Genomic DNA, 13,535 nt, shown 5'->3' on the forward strand with positions numbered 1-13,535 from the left:
AAAGCTCTTGATATTGATTTTCTGTCAACACTGATGTGGACTGGATTTTAAATTGTGATTTAAATGTAAAAGATATTTCATTGTAATATACTGATTACATTTATATGGTCTTTTATTGGACCAGATAGACCAAAGGAAAAATATCTGCTGCTAACCCATAAAAAAGGCAAGGCATCCCTTAGTGAAGACAGAAGAGATTGCATATTTGGAGATGAAGAACCAGACCTAGTCATGGTTTCTTTGGCATATGCATGTGACCATATGCTGTTGGACAAAACCAGTCCTGACAGCAAAGCCACTAACTATTTAGTGGATAAAATAATTTTTTTCCTTTAAAACAACATATACCAAAATATATCTGATACTGGATTCACTTCCAAAGAAATTCTGGTTCCTCTTTTTGTATGCTGTGTTTGCTTCACTTTGTGAGACACAGATACTGATCATTCCTCTTGGTTCCAGGAAAATTATACTTTAAAGGTTCTGTCACGCATTCATGTTTTTACATATACGTGACAAAAATAAACAATTGTTTTTTTTCAGAAAAGGGATATACTTGAATAGAAATACATATTCTCTCATAGCTTTTCTTTACGGAGCTTAAGCATTTCTTTCTGCAAATCCCAAGATGCAGCAAATAAAAAATACATTTTCGTGCTGTTTTTTGTAACTTTCTAAGCCCATGTAATTATATGCACTCAAATTTAGGGTCCAGAGTTGGGGTTAGCTCCAATAGATGTGCAGAGGATCATGGCTTAAAGCCGTGGGGAAACGCTTTCAATAGGGGTGAGTAAAAACTCACCCCCAGAATCCTCCAGTTCCAGTATGTTGATCATTGCCAGAAAGTTCTCTGCTTCCCTTATTGCCATTGGTTCCTTTTTGCTGCAATCATTTTAATATTCCTAATTGCCCTTCCCTATTGGACCCTCTCCCTAAACTCTACCCTAATTCCTCCCCTCCTCCAAGTTTATAAATACCCCTGCCGTGCCCTAACACCTGCTTTTGCCCATTTGCCCTCATGCATGGAACTAGTCTCGCTGTACCATCTTTCCCAGTTCATTCAGGACAAACTGATGGCGTGCTGTTTGTTATTTTCCATTATTAAAGCTTTTTAGTTCCCAAACAATCAGGTCAGATTTTCTTTCTGCATAAAATCGCCGAGTTCAGTGGAGCCACTGACCCTAAAAATCGGAATGTACTGTCCATCTTGGTGCAAATGGTGGCATACATACCCCAGCCCAGGAGGTAATACCAGTGCAAGCGCTGCTCCTCAGCAAACACTGCCACCACGATCAGCGTGTGGAGATAAATGCCTTCGCAGAGCATCCAGAAGTAGTTGCAGCCCAGCATGTACTGATGAAAGAATTGCAGCACTTTGCAGCTTACCTGTCAGATAAATGAGACAAAGTCACACGCTTGACCAGCATTTTGCATTTAAGCAGGCAAAGACAAATGTTATTGTGAGGCTACAAGAAAAGCAAAGGGGAACAAAAATTCCCAGCTCTTTCTGCTTTTTGAGGTCTTTTTCAGCAGCTATCAGTGAGAAGGATTTTAAACTTTTATAAATGAGAATAACTAAAGGAATTAAATTAAATGAATTAAATTAAATGAATTAAATTAAACTAAACTAAAATAAATTAAAGTCCTCACAAAATAGAAGAGAATTATAACAATACTCCAAAAAGTACCACAAAATAAAAAAAAATCCTTCAAAAGTCAGTAATCTGATGGGGGTTTTTTGGAACTGAAACAAACAACTTGTTCTAGAGGTCCAAGGAGGGCTGTGAAAAAGACAGTAACTTCGAGCTCCAATTTGAGTGAGTTCCTTTTAATCAAATTTTCTAAGTTCTTTTTCAGGTGTCTCTTCTAAGCCAGAGTCATTTACGTTTTAAACAGCCTCCAGCTCTGAAATTTTTTTCCATTTTGCCTTTGGAAAGTGCAAGTTTTGGTGGGAGCAGAGATTCTTTTTGTTGGGTACCAGGGATACTGTCTTTGCTGCTTTGTGAGGTGACAGCTTTGCTTCATTTTGATGAAATTACAAATTTACACGTGGAGCTAAATGGAGCTGGTGAAGTGGATCCCATGCATGGTTCAGATGAGGTTGCAGACATAGACCTTGGCAAGGGACTGTGGCTACAAATTTCTGGAAAGCAGTGGGCAGGTGGTGGAGGGAACCATGTTGTGTCCACTACTGGAGTGCCAGCTGGTGAGGGACAATGCTGCTCCTCTTCTGAATGGGTCTGGTGTCCATTTGCTGTCTTAGGGAGGGCAGTGAAGGCATCCTCCACCTGGACTTCCTTGTCACCACAACCCAGGAAGGCCAGGAGGAGTGGGCAGGGATTGCTGTGCTGACAGACACCCGCTGCTTCTGGGGAACACCACATGATACCTGGAACTCTGAGGTCATAGCAGTGATAGCAAAATCAACACCTGTGGCCACAGGAGAATGCTTCTTTCCCTTAACTTCTGCAGATATTTTCCAATCTGACGACCTGGGCTGCACAAGATATCATTAGGATTCATTTATCTCTTTCAAGAGACATTTTTGCAATTCAGCAGATAGGGGACTGCATGTTTTGCATTTGTCTGGACAGCCCCCTTGGATCAGAAAATCTCAGTCATCCAGTCCACCACCTTCTGTTGCAGTCCACATCCAGTCCACAGCCATTCTGTTGAATAAAGAAAATTCCCAACTGCCCAAACATGTTTATTTAGTTCTGTTTCAATATTTGCAGTCCAGGTTGGTTTTCATGAAAATATAGCTTACTGATAGGTTAGGATGTAGGATTCTGACAATATATATGTGAAGAACTGATTTTTATTTTCTGGTAATTCATGTTTTCTTCTTGCCATGCAGGACAGAATAGACTGTTACTTCTTTTTTCCATACTGTGGCTGAACAGTTCTTAAAAGTGTGTCCAAAAGGGTTGTATACTGATCCCAACTCAACCCAAACCAAGCCACCATCAAAGCCACCACCACCAAAACAAATGATAGGGGAAGATGTATTTGCTCCTTTTTCTGTGGGCAAAAGTGTTCATTAAGGCTCTTATATCATTCCTGGACTGTTTTTCACGGGTCTGGGTCAATGTGTTCACTGCCTTGTTTCCTAGCCCGTGCTCAATACAGCCTCCTAACAGGTGCCTTACCTTTCTCCCTTCTCCCCTTATTGATCACCTATCCCTACAAGGGCTGCCTTGCCTGACAGGCACTTCCCTCAGTCTGCATAGAGATTCAGGGAGCACCCTCCCTGGCATCAGCCACACACCCCAGCCTCTAAAATGTAAGCAAACTTCCTGAGCCATCACAGTGAGGTTTGGGCTGGGCCAGCACTGTGTCCCTTTGTCTCCCAGGAGGAGCTGCAGGTCAGAGGGGGTCACCTGAGGGCTCAAGGCATCATTTTCCTGATGGCTTTAGTGGGAGTGACTCAGGGTGCCTGCTATGTTGCTCATGGGCTGGTCCTGCTCTTGCCAGGGCCAAATTGTCTCAGCATTCCATCCAGTCACCTGGGCTCTAGGAACAACTTTGCCTTCAGCTTGCCAGGTGGAGGGGAGCTGAGTACAGATGGTGAGTTCTGCAATAAAATCCATGGTACTTCTCATATCTGCTATTTTGACTTAATTCTTTCCCTGTTTCATCCTGCCCAAGTGAAAGAAAGGTGGCTATGGAGGATCCTTGCTTCTCTTGGCCAGCTGTATGCACTGCTCACCACCCCTCTGAGCAGAGACTGACTGAACCAAGTCAGACTTTGCTGGAACTTGTATCTGTAGCTCAAACAAATGCACACATAGAAAAAACATCCATTTGCTTCATTTCCCAACATTTCTTTCTTTCATGTACCCTCCATCTGAACTATGACTTGAGGTTTCAAAAATGAAATCTTTTACTTATCCTTTAGGGCAGTGGAAATGCAGACAACACACAACTCTTGAGGAACGTAATCACTTCTGATGTAATAAGTTAGAGAAGGAAGAAAACCCTTGGCAAAGAATAAAGGATTGTTATGATTAGCACCTTCATACACATCACATTAATTTGAGAATTTATCTGAAAAAGTTATTACAAGGAGTTGAAACACAACGGTGCATTGAGATAAGATGTTAAATTCATATTATTCAAAGGGAAACAAAAAATCAGTCTGCTTTGGATGAGGTAACAAATGCAGTGTTTTTCAGCTGTGGCTAAGTGATGCAATGGAAATATTTTCCTACAATAAAGAACCCATCTTTCTTTGGTCAGAGCAAGTAAAAGAGATTTTTCAGTAAAAGAGACCCTTTTACTGACATGTATTGGATCAGTAAAAATAAAACATGACAAATGCAACCAACATCTTGGTGTATATTAATCTTAATTGAGAAAATTGCAAAAATGGCTATAGCAGGGGGAAGTGTGAAAAAATGATCAGGAAAAAATTACCAGCCCTCAAAGTCAGGTAATCACCTAAAAAAGCAGCTTCTTTTGTGCTTCTGGAAGGATGACCAAGAATGAATCTCTTTTGGCAGATTGTAATGTGGAAAGAAACTCAATCCATGAGCAAGGAGGCTGCCTCTGGCCACGTGTCTGCATCGCATTAATGGGCACAGAAACTGAGAAAAGTTCTTTATAGATCTGCAGGACAGCATCCAAGAAAAAAGAGGTCCATAATTGATAATTCTCCTTTGTCATAAAAGCAACCTGCAATGACTTTAAATTGTGGCATAATTACTCAGGGGCAAAAGGAGTCAATAGGAATACTGTCAGTCATATTCTGCTCACTTGCAAATCTTGCAGACAGTTATGGAACTCGTGTAAACACCACAGCTGCAGTATGCAGCAAAAGCACTTCAAAAGGATTCTGGAACATTTCCCAGAGGGGAAATAAAACAATTTACTCTCCTTTTACAAGAAAGAGATAGAAACAGTGTCTATGATGTTTTGCAGGGCATATTGGCATGTTATAAACACTGTTAATATTCCAGTCCTGCCAAGGGAGTCCACAGGTCCATCTGCTAGACAGGACCCTGCAATTGCACAATAATGTAATTGGCATAGTGCTCTCTTCAGCTAATCCAGCAGCCTCTCATCATATATGCTTGTCATTTCTTTATTAAGGCTCTACTTGGTTATTGGTTTATAACTTATGGACAGAAAACTGCACCATTAATTACCATCACTAGTCATTGGGGCGAGTCAAGACAAAACTCTCAAACTACATATACCCCAGAACTCCACTTTCAACGATAATAACATTTAATATGAAATAAACTTGATAATTGTTTGAGGAAGTTGTCCTACTAATTCAGTCAGAGCAAAAGGCTTGACTGTTTTGGCACAGTAAAGTCATACAGATTCCCCTGTGTCCATTCCTGCAGTGCTTTCCTGGGTAAAGGAACTCGGGCTGGCAGGTTGGGAGCTCTGTGTTTTACATCAGCCCTTGTCAACTCCAGAGAGCCTGTCCTATGGAAAGCAAGTGTGGGAAAGCCCCTCAGCGTGCATAATGAAATGTCTCTTCTCCAATGCTCATTATCCATGGAAATGCCCCTCACTGGCATTTCAAATAAGTTGTTGAGAACAGGCCAGCCAAGGTTATTGATTTTAAACCAAGCCAGCTATATGAGCCATCACTACAGCTATACACTTCTTTGTTTAAAGGGAAATAAACATGTTTGACCTTACTCTTCTTACTCCTCTTCACCTCTGGGGAACCTCCCCAGTGCATGACAGCAAAGGACCCTCCTCAAAAGTATTACAGCTTGCCATGGAGGACAGCTATGATTTATTCAAATTCAATTTGAAGGCAATACAGTATATTCTCAAACATTTTAACTTAGCATTTTAAAGGAGTAGCTTCAAGTTGGATTACTGCTCTGCCTTAAAAATGGTGGGGTTTTTTCTGACTAATAGAACACTACTCTATAAAAATATTCCTAACTTCCAAGTATCCATATGTTACACAAATAAGCAATAAAAGGATTTTCCAAAGTAAGACTGTGCTAAGTATTGTAGCTGTAAATCACTGGCTATCAGAACATCACACTATTATACAATGCATCTGCAATGAGTCATCCATTAAACTGTGTTCCAGTCAGAAACCTGGCATACTGGGACTTGGAAGAAGATTAATGTTTTAATATACTTTTAAACCATTTACAGAACGAAATGTACACATTTTCTCAGAGGGCTCCCAGGTTTTGTGTAACAAGACAGCAAAACATGAAATTAAACAAAAGGGATATTCTTAGCAGCATGTGTGTCCATGTCTAGGCTATAGTAAAGCAGCCAGCCCAGATTTACACATTCTGGAAAGGAATTAATAGGGCTACACCTGCACATACCTGAGTCCTGGCTGCTGTAGCAATAGTTCTCCCCTGCAGCTTTGAGCTCTGCAGGGCCAGAGGGGCTCTCACAGCACATCTGGCACTGTCTCAGTGTGCAGTGGCCACTGGATCCTCACCTGCAGGATGCACCATGGCAAGTGTGACACAGGGTGTGTGGCAAAGCAAAACAGCCTCACCATTCCCAAGGGGTTTTATCAGCTTGGTTTCTGAGTGGTGGTGCCAAAGAGAGGCAGCTTTTCAGGGAGTCATTGTGGATATGAGCCTGACTGATGGAGCAGAACAGCGAGGCCAGCAAAGAGGGACAGAAAACAAAGGCAGGGCTCTGTATAAACATAGCACAAGATGGTGCCACTTGCTGTTCATTTGGATAGGATCTGCTGCCACCTTCTCCCAGTGGAGGGAGGCAATCCCTGATAAAAAGGGTTAAGAGCTCCAGCTATTCCAGGCACCTGTACTCCACCATGACCACTGAGCAAGAGCCACCAGGCACAGGAAGATAGGACAAGTCAGAGGTTACTCTTATCTGTATCCAGGCATAGCTGAGCTCTGGGCATTGAGCCCTGAGCCAGGATAGTTTAATTCTGCATGGAGTATACCTAACAGCCAAGTGCACCTACATTATGTTTGAGGTGTAAGATCTAGACCTGCAAATGCATTTCCTGGGGACTAGGTACAGATATAGCTTTGATGACATGGATATATCCACTCATGATTCAGTTAAATGCTCCAAGATTTTTCTAGTGATACAACGGGGATTTGTGATACTAAATGGAGACATCCAATATGTCTCTCCAGTAATCAAAAGATAATGATAGAGATGATGGAGATTATAGTAAAATTACCTCATCCTAAAGGATATACCTAAAATAAACCAGATGGATAGTACCCTGAATGCAACTTTGTCTATCTTTAGCGTGGGGTGACTAGGTCAGATGTACGTGTCTGCAAAACAGGTGTCCAAATGTAAGGCATGTCTGACCTTAAATGTTCATGAGTATTTTAATTCTCTAGATGTACTCAGATGCTGCTCCAGTGTCTTTCTTGGAGTGACCTGCTGCTAGGTAGAGCCACCAACCCTTCAAAGGATGTTGGGCCAAGGGGATGCCAGAAAATTCCGAGGTCAGTCAATTGTGTATATGCAAGCATAAGCCCCTCAGAGGTGAAATGGTGAGCAAAGGATCTCAATTATCCAAACAACTGACCTATTATTGGCCAATAATAGGTCAATAGCACATTCTGCCAACTAAATTTAAAGTACGTAACTAACATGTACATAACTAACCCAAGGCTCTAACTCCTGCTGAAAGTCATTACTGTTTCTTCTTCCATACCCTTATTCCACATGTTTGGCTGTCACCTGTAAAGGCACTTTGAGGTTATTTTATTTTTCTCTCTCCTGATTCAGGCCTTTTTGGTCTTAGATACCTTCAAGAAACACAGGGTAGCAGGGGCATGGCTGAAAATGGGCAATACTGCTGGTCTGCACAGCAGTCATTGAAGGCCATGTCTGACTTCTTGGTACAGATGTGCAGGATAATGCAGAATGGTTCCCTAGAGAGGAATGAGCACTCTGCATTTAATTCACCTGACCTGTTTTAGCCACCTGCTTTAGAATGAGGTAAATTGTCTTGGATTGAGACACAGCTGCCTCTACAGGAAGCACTGCCATTTAATCAGATAAAAACAAGTGAGGAAAATAGCTGTGGCAGAATTCTTCCATTTTTCAAAGAATCCATGTTTTGAAGGATTTTGAAAAATCTTTTTGGGCAATTCATACTCAAATTTTTTACATTTCAGGTAGTCCCTTTTAAAGGCATATTGCAAGGAAAACTTGGAGACACCTTGTATATTTCTAGACATAATCGCTTTATATTCAGAGAGAAATATCAACACCTGAGCTGCTTAAATGTCCTATGAATGTGGGAGGCCTTGTGTAAAACAGAAGTTCATTAGAGTGTGCCATGTCCATAGAGTGTAACACAGAATCCACAAAAAGACAACATCTGTACTAGTTGATCTGACATTTAAGGAGTGGCTACTTGACATTTTTCCATGCCTGTGTTTTTAGGGGCCAATGACATATTATCATCTATTTAACTTTCAGTCTCGGATGCACTGTAGACAGTGCAATTGACAGAAACTTATGGTCGCCCAGGTACTATCTCAAATTTTTGCATCATCTTCACTTTCATCATCTTCACTTTACATCTCTCCCATCTCTTAGGAAGATCAAAAGGAAAAATGAAAAAAGCCCCAGTAAGACATCTAAGTCAAACACAGTTCCATACTGTGGAAGACGAGTAGCCTTTTGGAGACTGCTACAGCTCAGATCCGAGAGTATGTTAAGCACAACTTTCTTGACCAGCAGTTCTGGACACACATCATGAATTTCAGCAAATCTGGAATGGATTCACGCATTTTGCATGAAGCTGGCGTGTGCTTTGCTTCTACAGCCTCATGGCTGCAAATGGACACTGTGGCTGAACAAGAGAACCACAGCTGACAACAGCAAGAACTGGGATGCAGAGATTCTACTGATTTTGGGAACAACTATGCTGGGAGTGCTCACTTCTCACTGCCACAAATGGCAGAGCTTCAGGGTCCAGAGATGGTGCAGATGCATAATGACTAGGCAGAATGACAGGTTAAATCAGACTTTTCACAGATATTTACATCTGAAGTTTGGACTTGTACTGCATATTCGAGTGCAGGTCTACCTCACCTGAGCAGAAAAGATGCAGAGAGAAAACCTGGGAATGAGCTCTGGGATTTGATGCCTTCACCTTCCAGGCAAAAATGCGTTTTTGCATTACAAGGTCCTTTCTGGAAACATACTTCTGGAGGAGATGGCACCCAGGCTCCTAAATAAGAGGCCATCCACAGGATCTGATAGAGTCTGAATTATTTTGATATGAAAACCTTTGGATTGGGCTACATGAAAGCTATCATCTGTCCCTTTCTTTGTGGATGAGGGCATAGATAGGTAGAGTAGGAATTTCCTTTCCCTGTCACCTCCTGTGGTCACCCCTCTGCAGACACATGAACATCAGGAACTGTGCCTGCTTGCACCTCGTGGGCTCAGCACCACAACTGAACCTCAGCAGAGTGATATGGTGCTTTGTTCAATTCAGAAATTCTTCTTAGTGGGGACAACTTCTCTCTAATTTTCAAAGTTAGTGCCAAATCTTCCTGTTCTTACTCTCATTCTATTGATTTCACAATTGCTCAGGTTCTGTGTCACCTCTTGGTGGCTAAACTGGCTGCTGGGGCTCCTGTAAGTAATCCAATGGAAGCAGGATGGAGGAACAGATGTACTAAGATTAAATACTTCAGAGATACTTTGAGAGTGACAGGAATGTTGTGGAAATAGTCACATTAAAAAAAGAACCAAATTATTTAGCAAGAATGGCACCTCCTGAAGCTCTATCCCAAGTATAGTACATAAAACAACTCTGAAGATTGAGTTGAGATCCCTTTCCTTTGTGGATCTCCACCTTTGCTGTTTCCAGGGAGGTCTGCTCCATGAGGGGGACTGCTGGGATAACTAAGGAAAATAAGTCACATGAAGCAGCAGTTTTGACATTTGTCCTCACTGGTATAATTTATGAGCACCACATTTGATAAAAAGATGTTTTAAACTCCCATGCTCTGCCAGGCGAAATCAGCAGGAAATGAAAGCAAGAAGAGATTTTTGTATGGTAAAGATTTTTGTATGGTAAAAAATACCCAAATTGACAGTCTTTCTGAAATGCTGTGAATCTCCTTTGCTTTCTTTTATCCATTGCCCCTCTATTCCTTGGAGAAAAAAGGAATTCCAGTATTGGAACCCCATAAATCACAGTAACTATTCTTTTACACTTGTCATCTGTCCACACATCTCAGTGTTTTATTTCTACTGTTTTGCTGTAATTGTGGTAGGGAGGAAAACCTAGCATGATTGGGAAGTCATGGTTTTCACTTTAATTTGTTAATGGAAAGATTATTTATAGTGTTCTAGTGTCCACAAGAAAGCCAGAATTTTTAGTATTGCTACTACCATGGCCTTGCTTAAAATAATGTTAGTGGGTACCAGCCTTTGTGCTCTCTTGGTCTAACAAATAATGCTGAATGGAAGCACTTTACTGGTTAGAAGGCTTGCCTGTTCCAGGAGATGGGTTTTGGGCAGTACAGACAATCAAGTTCCCCTTATCATCCCACCTCATGCCCATAGTGTCAGCAAGCCTAGTGAAATGCTTGCAAAGGGAAAGGGACTATGTGCTCCTGCTAGACACAGAGTGCATGGTGCACCATCAGCTAGGGTGCTAAACTAGCTCAAGATCTTTAAAATATATTTACATCTACACAGGGAGGGAAAAACAGCCTCAATCCTCTCACCCCCCATGTTCAAGGGCTGAGTTGGTTACAGGTGTTGCCAGGAGGAAATGAAATCGTGCTGTGTGTAATTAAACAGGGATTGCTTTGGGTTCTTCCATACCAGGTCTGCTCCTGCTACTACATACCAGGTCTACCCATGTAAGAGGGTGTACAGATTGTTTATACATTAAGGCCTAAAGAAGATGTATGGAAATGAGATGGGACTTGACAGTGAGATTGGAGTGTGCCTGAATGGCTGTTGTGTCTTTATTCTCTGACCCCACACAGGGCTCCTAGGAGCTACCAGAGGAGGTCGGGCCCTTGCTATGGCCTCTATAAAACTGCAATCGAAATATAAACTTTCACACCATACAGTAACAGATGCAAGGGTGAAACTACCACATAAAAGGTGAAGAGGCTACAGAAGAACCTGCAGAAAAAAGAGATATCTCTACTAGAATGTGAAAGAGAAAAAAAAATACAGTAAGATCTCTAAAATCTTTTGTGGAAGAGGTTCTAATTACTGAGACATTACTAATTTGTGACCAAAATTAGCCCCACCTAGAAGTATACTTATAGGATGCCCATGGAGCTGATGAATTGCTCAGTTTCTCATTGGCAGAGCTGCCCCTTCAGGCATGAGCTGTAGCTTCCTTTTACTCCCATCAGTACCGAGTACTAAAATTACTACTCTTGTGGAACACAGAAAATGAAACATACAGATCTGATGTGTAAGACTATATTGAGAGATTTGGCAGCAAGAGTTTTATTTATATTTCTGGAGGTTTTAATGGAGAACATAATGTGCTGTCCACAGATCACCCCTCTACTGTTGGTCAGTCTCATTTAGGAAGGTAGATGCAGATGGCAAGATAGTAATGGATGGTATCTCTTCCTATAAATGTGGTTCCAGTAATAGCATAATTAATGCAGTTATTAAATAATGCAGTTCCAGATACAACAGTCAAATTTTTCCTTATAGGTAAGTGTTTATACACGCGTCCTGTTTATTTTTGTTTAAATATCTTTGAATCTTGTCCATTGCTTCTTCATTTCTTGTACGGCCACCTGAACTCAGATCTTTCTTTTCCATGGCTTCAGATCCAGATAAATCCAACAGAAAGAGAGACAGAGAGAGTGAGAGAGAAAATTGTATAACCAGAAAACATGAAGTAAATAAGCAAATTAAGATTATTATAAAAGTGGCTTGACTTACCATTTTACACGAGCAGAATGATCATCAAAGGATTTAACTCTTAGTGGCAATGGGAGTAAGGATGTTGTACAGACTCTCCTCATGTCAATGATGCTTTGGATTGTCTCATGCCTTTTCTCCCTGGGTCACAGGGAGAATGGGAGTGTCTTGGTGTTAGGAAGGAATTTCCTCTCTTGTTCCTCCTGACTTTTCTGCTTGTTATTTATGAGATCAGTCTTTCTTCTTTCAAAATTATATGGATTTGTTGATATCCTCATAAATTATGAATCACCAAAAGTATTTTCCTATGGCATTTCACAAAAACTACTGTGAAACTTTAGGTTGGAAAAAAAAACCAGGAACTATTGGGGTGGAAAAACATTTATTATTTTTCAGAATAAATACCAGCAACTTCATCTCTGTATATGGCTGTTGCACGAGTGGTATGCATGACTGCTTGAAATTCAATCTACACACTTCAGTATTTCTGTATATACTAAAGGTGAGAGCCACAGATACATGAGCCTGTGAAGCTCCAAAGATGCACATGTAGAAAGTGGATAAATGCAGCAAACTAGAGGAAGTCAGAAGCAGTAATCTTCTAATGGACTTATTAAAACAGAGGGTGCAGTAGGAGAAGAAAAAACCCAAGCTGTAAAGCTTTCCTTTGCTCTGTTAATAGCATAAAAATATTATGGGATTTTTAATACATTTTTTATTTTTTTTTTCTTTTTAAAGATAAATCCTCTTATTCATATACTCATATAGAGATTTTCTGTAATTTCATCATATGTTAAAAATGTGCTCCTGTCAGTTAATTCTCTCTTCCCAATCACAACCTTACAGTTTTATTATGTTACTAATAAAATTGTAGGATACACTTTCTAGTAAGATTGGGAGACTTTGAACATATTAGCAAGTCACCTCCTTCTAATTCTTTTCTTGGTTTTTGGGAGGGTAATCTAGAATGTGAAGATCAAGCAGTGAGTGTACCCTTGTCCTGTCCATGATGGTGGGACAAAAATGAGAGACCCCAGATCTTCTGGCCCCAAGTTTTGTACCTTGTCTGTAGACAGTCTTTCACTGCTGAGTCAAAAATATGAAATTTGGTTTGGAAGAAGAAATTGCAAAACAAGGTCTTTGCTCATCTAAACATCTGCTTAGCCAATAACCACAGCCAGTTTTTTTAACAGGACACTGCTTGGGTCATTTCCATGACTATATTGAGCATTTAGGCTCCTCTTCATATTCTGAGCAGAGACCTGCGAGCTGAGTGTGGTACATGAACCTCTGCACTGCTTTGGGGCTCCACAGCCTCCAAAGGTAACCACTGGTGTCATTTTATACTGTCTGTACCTTAGCAATGGAGGCTGGGGATTCCATCGGGTGATGCTCAGTGAGCTGGAACCTGTTCTGTGGCTACGTGGCTCTATGGGAGCCTCTGAGAGCTCTGTTATTGACCTCACTGGTGTGGAGATTTCACTTCCAACAAAGATCAGGCCAAAAGGCACTAGATACAGTTTTTAAATGAAATCTTAAAACACAAGACTCCTTCTCATGGCCTCAAATTTTAGTTTAAACCGTTTCAGGTTATTTATTTGTGCTGTCAGAAAGTATCATTCTTAATCCTGAGGTAATGATTTTACTTCAATTTAGATGCCTGATATCAT

The 13,535-nt window shown here is 40.9% G+C and overlaps 1 protein-coding gene across 5 annotated transcripts in view; it reads right to left on the reverse strand.

The window, feature by feature from the left end:
* Positions 1 to 13,535, reverse strand: part of CALCR (calcitonin receptor) — a 155,383-nt gene that overhangs the window by 24,223 nt on the left and 117,625 nt on the right. For all 5 annotated transcript variants that reach the window (XM_088161678.1, XM_088161684.1, XM_014875595.2 and 2 more), the window contains exon 8: positions 1,233 to 1,386. In XM_088161678.1, coding sequence (XP_088017804.1) covers positions 1,233 to 1,386 — 154 coding nt within the window. The remainder of the gene's footprint in view (positions 1 to 1,232; positions 1,387 to 13,535) is intronic.

Source organism: Sturnus vulgaris, chromosome 1 (assembly GCF_052056855.1).
Source record: "Sturnus vulgaris isolate bStuVul1 chromosome 1, bStuVul1.hap1, whole genome shotgun sequence".
Taxonomy (NCBI): domain Eukaryota; kingdom Metazoa; phylum Chordata; class Aves; order Passeriformes; family Sturnidae; genus Sturnus; species Sturnus vulgaris.